General features: G+C 47.9%; 1 protein-coding gene and 1 long non-coding RNA gene across 42 annotated transcripts in view; both read right to left on the bottom strand.

Moving 5' to 3' along the window:
• The window catches only part of LOC127930247 (uncharacterized), a 4,139-nt gene extending 1,994 nt beyond the window's left edge, over window positions 1-2,145 (bottom strand). For 5 of the 41 annotated variants that reach the window (XR_008137473.1, XR_008137448.1, XR_008137451.1 and 2 more), the window contains exon 1: window positions 126-2,142. This is a non-coding gene — a long non-coding RNA (uncharacterized LOC127930247). Of the gene's footprint in view, window positions 1-125 lie in introns of all 41 variants that reach the window. The other 36 variants (XR_008137461.1, XR_008137465.1, XR_008137458.1 and 33 more) reach the window with 28 other exon arrangements.
• A 3,107-nt stretch (window positions 2,146-5,252) lies between these two features.
• Window positions 5,253-7,500, bottom strand: part of LOC127930365 (inositol 1,4,5-trisphosphate receptor-interacting protein-like 2) — a 10,748-nt gene continuing 8,500 nt past the window's right edge. The window contains exon 7 of the mRNA XM_052520038.1: window positions 5,253-7,332. Within this exon, the coding sequence (XP_052375998.1) occupies window positions 6,952-7,332 (381 nt within the window). The 3' untranslated portion in view covers window positions 5,253-6,951. The remainder of the gene's footprint in view (window positions 7,333-7,500) is intronic.

A 7,500-nucleotide genomic window follows, 5' to 3' on the forward strand; every position in this document is an offset into this window, starting at 1 on the left:
CATGGCCCCCATTCACTATATAGTGTACTGCATTTAACCAGGGAAATATATCCCACATGGCCCCCCATTCACTATATAGTGTACTGCATTTAACCATGAACAGGCTGTGGCTGTCTGGCAAATACATCCCACATGGCCCCCATTCACTATATAGTGTACTGCATTTAACCAGGGAAATATATCCCACATGGCCCCCCATTCACTATATAGTGTACTGCATTTAACCAGGGAAATATATCCCACATGGCCCCCATTCACTATATAGTGTACTGCATTTAACCAGGGAAATATATCCCACATGGCCCCCATTCACTATATAGTGTACTGCATTTAACCAGGCAAATATATCCCACATGGCCCCCATTCACTATATAGTGTACTGCATTTAACCAGGCAAATACATCCCACATGGCCCCCATTCACTATATAGTGTACTGCATTTAACCAGGCAAATATATCCCACATGGCCCCCATTCACTATATAGTGTACTGCATTTAACCAGGCAAATACATCCCACATGGCCCCCATTCACTATATAGTGTACTGCATTTAACCAGGCAAATATATCCCACATGGCCCCCATTCACTATATACTGTACTGCATTTCACCCTGTCAAAGGTACGTGGACATGGTGCAGTATTTATTGACAAGGGGCGGCAGGTTTGAGAGGTGGCCTTGAGCACTTAACCCCCCCGCCACAACAACAGCTCCCCAGGTACCCGGTTAGAGAGGTACTTATCCCCTCCCCCACAACAACAGCTCCCCAGGTACCCGGTTAGAGAGGTACTTATCCCCCCCCACCCACAACAACAGCTCCCCAGGTACCCGGTGTGGCAGCCTCCTGCACCTCTCCAAAAACTGTATGTGAGTTGGTGTGAAGCAGAAGTCACATTCTGATTGGTCCTTGTGTGCAGTTGACCAATAAAGTAATCTTATCAACCAGCCTCCTTTCCAGCACAGTCTGGTAACAGTTCTCCCTGCGCCGTGGGGCCCATCAACCAGGCTAATTCATCAGACCTATGTCCAGTCTGGTAACAGTTCTCCCTGCGCCGTGGGGCCCATCACCCAGGCTAATTCATCAGACCTATGTCCAGTCTGGTAACAGTTCTCCCTGCGCCGTGGGGCCCATCATCCAGGCTAATTCATCAGACCTATGTCCAGTCTGGTAACAGCTCTCCCTGCGCCGTGGAGCCCATCACCCAGGCTAATTCCTCAGACCTATGTCCAGTCTGGTAACAGCTCTCCCTGCGCCGTGGGGCCCATCATCCAGGCTAATTCATCAGACCTATGTCCAGTCTGGTAACAGCTCTCCCTGCGCCGTGGGGCCCATCATCCAGGCTAATTCATCAGACCTATGTCCAGTCTGGTAACAGTTCTCCCTGCGCCGTGGGGCCCATCACCCAGGCTAATTCATCAGACCTATGTCCAGTCTGGTAACAGTTCTCCCTGCGCCGTGGGGCCCATCATCCAGGCTAATTCATCAGACCTATGTCCAGTCTGGTAACAGCTCTCCCTGCGCCGTGGGGCCCATCACCCAGGCTAATTCCTCAGACCTATGTCCAGTCTGGTAACAGCTCTCCCTGCGCCGTGGGGCCCATCATCCAGGCTAATTCATCAGACCTATGTCCAGTCTGGTAACAGCTCTCCCTGCGCCGTGGGGCCCATCATCCAGGCTAATTCATCAGACCTATGTCCAGTCTGGTAACAGTTCTCCCTGCGCCGTGGGGCCCATCACCCAGGCTAATTCATCAGACCTATGTCCAGTCTGGTAACAGCTCTCCCTGCGCCGTGGGGCCCATCACCCAGGCTAATTCATCAGACCTATGTAAGGAATGGGCTGCCATTAAGGAGCGAACACACACACGCACTGTGGTGGCTGTGACTGTGACTGTGGCTGTGGCTGTGGCTGTGACTGTGGCTGTGACTGTGACTGTGGCTGTGACTGTGACTGTGGCTGTGGCTGTGACTGTGGCTGTGGCTGTGACTGTGGCTGTGACTGTGCCTGTGACTGTGACTGTGACTGTGCCTGTGACTGTGGCTGTGACTGTGACTGTGACTGTGACTGTGGCTGTGACTGTGACTGTGGCTGTGGCTGTGACTGTGGCTGTGGCTGTGGCTGTGGCTGTGACTGTGGCTGTGGCTGTGACTGCTGGACTGTGGCTGTGACTGTGACTGTGACTGTGCTGTGACTGTGACTGTGGCTGTGACTGTGGCTGTGGCTGTGGCTGTGGCTGTGGCTGTGGCTGTGACTGTGACTGTGGCTGTGGCTGTGGCTGTGACTGTGACTGTGGCTGTGGCTGTGACTGTGGCTGTGGCTGTGACTGTGGCTGTGGCTGTGGCTGTGGCTGTGGCTGTGGCTGTGACTGTGGCTGTGACTGTGGCTGTGGCTGTGGCTGTGGCTGTGGCTGTGACTGTGACTGTGGCTGTGACTGTGGCTGTGGCTGTGACTGTGGCTGTGGCTGTGACTGTGACTGTGGCTGTGGCTGTGGCTGTGGCTGTGACTGTGGCTGTGGCTGTGACTGTGACTGTGGCTGTGGCTGTGACTGTGACTGTGACTGTGGCTGTGACTGTGACTGTGGCTGTGACTGTGACTGTGGCTGTGGCTGTGGCTGTGGCTGTGACTGTGACTGTGGCTGTGACTGTGACTGTGACTGTGGCTGTGGCTGTGACTGTGACTGTGACTGTGACTGTGGCTGTGACTGTGACTGTGACTGTGGCTGTGACTGTGACTGTGGCTGTGGCTGTGGCTGTGACTGTGACTGTGACTGTGGCTGTGGCTGTGACTGTGACTGTGGCTGTGGCTGTGACTGTGACTGTGACTGTGGCTGTGACTGTGACTGTAGAAGGCTGGTAAAATACACGGTCTCTAAAATTCCCTGACACAAGTCCAGACCGGTCCTGAGGACAGACTACAGACAGCAGCGAATCACTAACAGGTCCCTCTCTGACAATAATACAGTCATAACACTATAACACTACAATGAATAATGCTGTGAAAACACACACACACACACACACACACACACACACACACACACACACACACACACACACACACACACACACACACACACACACACACACACACACACACACACACACACACACACACACACACACACACACACACACACACACTAAAATATACTGACAGACTCAAGTGGAAGATTTGTCAGACATGAGAGCTGAGTGAAGTGGCAGATCGATATGTCTGTGTCTGTGTGTGTGTGTGTGTGTGTCTGTGTGTGTGTGTCTGTCTGTGTGTGTGTGTGTGTCTGTGTGTGTGTGTGTGTGTATTTTCACAGCATTATTCACCAGACACGACACACGACTCAGGAGCGAGTGACCCCCTCGTCTCCATGGAAACTGGCAGCACACACACAGAGTCTGTCGCTATTTTACTCCTATTATTATCAATCCTGATGTCTAGTCACTTTACCCTGCCTTCATGTACATATCTACCTCAAATACCTTATTATTATCTATCCTGATGTCTAGTCACTTTACCCTGCCTTCATGTTCATATCTACCTCAAATACCTTATTATTATCAATCCTGATGTCTAGTCACTTTACCCTGCCTTCATGTACATATCTACCTCAAATACCTTATTATTATCTATCCTGATGTCTAGTCACTTTACCCTGCCTTCATGTACATATCTACCTCAAATACCTTATTATTATCTATCCTGATGTCTAGTCACTTTACCCTGCCTTCATCTACATATCTACCTCAAATACCTTATTATTATCAATCCTGATGTCTAGTCACTTTACCCTGCCTTCATGTACATATCTACCTCAAATACCTTATTATTATCTATCCTGATGTCTAGTCACTTTACCCTGCCTTCATGTTACATATCTACCTCAAATACCTTATTATTATCTATCCTGATGTCTAGTCACTTTACCCTGCCTTCATGTTCATATCTACCTCAAATACCTTATTATTATCTATCCTGATGTCTAGTCACTTTACCCTGCCTTCATCTACATATCTACCTCAAATACCTTATTATTATCTATCCTGATGTCTAGTCACTTTACCCTGCCTTCATCTACATATCTACCTCAAATACCTTATTATTATCTATCCTGATGTCTAGTCACTTTACCCTGCCTTCATGTACATATCTACCTCAAATACCTTATTATTATCTATCCTGATGTCTAGTCACTTTACCCTGCCTTCATCTACATATCTACCTCAAATACCTTATTATTATCTATCCTGATGCCTAGTCACTTTACCCTGCCTTCATGTACATATCTACCTCAAATACCTTATTATTATCTATCCTGATGTCTAGTCACTTTACCCTGCCTTCATGTTCATATCTACCTCAAATACCTTATTATTATCTATCCTGATGCCTAGTCACTTTACCCTGCCTTCATGTTCATATCTACCTCAAATACCTTATTATTATCTATCCTGATGTCTAGTCACTTTACCCTGCCTTCATCTACATATCTACCTCAAATACCTTATTATTATCAATCCTGATGTCTAGTCACTTTACCCTGCCTTCATGTTCATATCTACCTCAAATACCTTATTATTATCAATCCTGATGTCTAGTCACTTTACCCTGCCTTCATCTACATATCTACCTCAAATACCTTATTATTATCATTTGTATAATCTAACCTGGTACTTCCTGTTTATAGCTCCACATTGATATGGTGCTCCCTTTACATAGTGCATGTGACAAATAACATTTTATTACATTTTTTATTTTTATTTTAAGTCTGTCCCTAAACACCCTGCCTATTACACTGTCTGTCCTGAACTGGGAGTGTACCCTGCCTATTCACAGTCTGTCCTGAACTGGGAGTGTAAAGTCTGGGAGTGTACCCTGCCTATTACACTGTCTGTCTCTGAACTGGGAGTGTACCCTGCCTATTACACTGTCTGTCTCTGAACTGGGAGTGTACCCTGCCTATTACCTGTCTCACAGTCTGTCTCTGAACTGGGAGTGTACCCTGCCTATTACACTGTCTGTCTCTGAACTGGGAGTGTACCCTGCCTATTACACTGTCTGTCCCTGAACTGGGAGTGTACCCTATTACACTGTCTGTCTCTGAACTGGGAGTGTACCCTGCCTATTACACTGTCTGTCTCTGAACTGGGAGTGTACCCTGCCTATTACACTGTCTGTCTCTGAACTGGGAGTGTACCCTGCTGTTACACTGTCTGTCTCTGAACTGGGAGCCTATTACACTGTCTGTCCCTGCCTATTACACTGTCTGTCTCTGAACTGGGAGTGTACCCTGCCTATTACACTGTCTGTCTCTGAACTGGGAGTGTACCCTGCCTATTACACTGTCTGTCTCTGAACTGGGAGTGTACCCTGCTGTTACACTGTCTGTCCCTGAACTGGGAGTGTACCCTGCCTATTATACTGTCTGATAATACATACAGCATAGAACACAGAAGGGCATCCCAAAAGGCACCCTATTGCCTAGTGCACTACTTTGGACCAGAGTCCTATGGGAAAGTAGTGCACTAAATACAGAATAGGGTGCCAATAGGGACACAGACATACAATCACTCTGGTTTTGAATGAAACCTCATTCATTAGGTACCAGGGAAAAATTACACATGTATTCATTACAAATTCATAAATTACAAAATTCATAAATTACAAAATTCATAAATTATAAAATTCACACATTCCCTATGATTTCCATTCGTGACTGGTTAAGAGGGATGACTCAGAGAACGTCCCATCACTGTTCTAGGCTTTCGTTTTATTCTAGACCAGTAGCTCCTGTAAACAACCATTGGACGTGTAAGTAGCCTGATGTATCATCCATCCCGTCTGTCTAGTAGCCTGATGTATCATCCATCCCGTCTGTCAAGTAGCCTGATGTATCATCCATCCCGTCTGTCAAGTAGCCTGATGTATCATCCATCCCGTCTGTCAAGTAGCCTGATGTATCATCCATCCCGTCTGTCAAGTAGCCTGGATGTATCATCCATCCCATCTGTCAAGTAGCCTGATGTATCATCCATCCCGTCTGTCAAGTAGCCTGATGTATCATCCATCCCGTCTGTCAAGTAGCCTGATGTATCATCCATCCCGTCTGTCAAGTAGCCTGATGTATCATCCATCCCGTCTGTCAAGTAGCCTGATGTATCATCCATCCCGTCTGTCAAGTAGCCTGATGTATCATCCATCCCGTCTGTCAAGTAGCCTGATGTATCATCCATCCCGTCTGTCAAGTAGCCTGATGTATCATCCATCCCGTCTGTCAAGTAGCCTGATGTATCATCCATCCCGTCTGTCTAGTAGCCTGATGTATCATCCATCCCGTCTGTCTAGTAGCCTGATGCATCATCCATCCCGTCTGTCAAGTAGCCTGATGTATCATCCATCCCGTCTGTCAAGTAGCCTGATGTATCATCCATCCCGTCTGTCTAGTAGCCTGATGTATCATCCATCCCGTCTGTCAAGTAGCCTGATGCATCATCCATCCCGTCTGTCAAGTAGCCTGATGTATCATCCATCCCGTCTGTCTAGTAGCCTGATGCATCATCCATCCCGTCTGTCAAGTAGCCTGATGTATCATCCATCCCGTCTGTCAAGTAGCCTGATGTATCATCCATCCCGTCTGTCAAGTAGCCTGATGTATCATCCATCCCGTCTGTCTAGTAGCCTGGTGTATCATCCATCCCGTCTGTCAAGTAGCCTGATGTATCATCCATCCCGTCTGTCTATGTATCTGTCTGTTTGACTCGTTGTTGGAGGATACGAGCTGTGAACCTGGGTCCTTCTGTAGCTCAGTTGGTAGAGCATGGCGCTTGTAACGCCAGGGTAGTGGGTTCGATTCCCGGGACCACCCATACGTAGAATGTATGCACACATGACTGTAAGTCGCTTTGGATAAAAGCGTCTGCTAAATGGCATATTATTATTATTATTATTATGTTAAGTGTGTTATTCTCCAGGTTGCAGATGCTGGCAGTTTATGTTGCCTGTCCTGCCCAGCCCCAAGCTACTCCTCTGGGGTCGGCCCAACCTGATCAGCCGGTGGAGATGGCTCCAGGCATACGCCAACCGGCCAGACACTAGGTCCAACGAGGCTGGGTCCACACCTGCCCAGAGGTTCCCCGTCGAACCCCCCAAACATCCCCCTGAACCCTCCACTGGAGCTCCCACCGCCTCCTTGACCAACTTAGGTAGAGCCACAGAGTCAGGTAAGATGGAGCTGCTGTCGCTCCCCAGGAAGAGGTGATCCAGAGCCCGGTTCTGGAGGCTCTCCCTCAGGCTGCGGACCAGCTCCTCCATCCTGGCCACCAGGTGGCGATCCTCCCAGGCCTGAAACAGAAAGACAAGTAGACGGTCAGTAAGATGCAAAAAACCTTAGTAACCTATTTACAAATGATTCCAAACATACGTGTACATATGATAGAGCAGATCAGCTCTATAGAGGACAATAAATCAGGGTGGATAACGGGCCTCCAATCAAATCAAAGTTTACTGTCA

This window comes from Oncorhynchus keta, chromosome 5 (assembly GCF_023373465.1).
Source record: "Oncorhynchus keta strain PuntledgeMale-10-30-2019 chromosome 5, Oket_V2, whole genome shotgun sequence".
In the NCBI taxonomy this organism is placed as follows: Eukaryota; Metazoa; Chordata; class Actinopteri; order Salmoniformes; family Salmonidae; genus Oncorhynchus; species Oncorhynchus keta.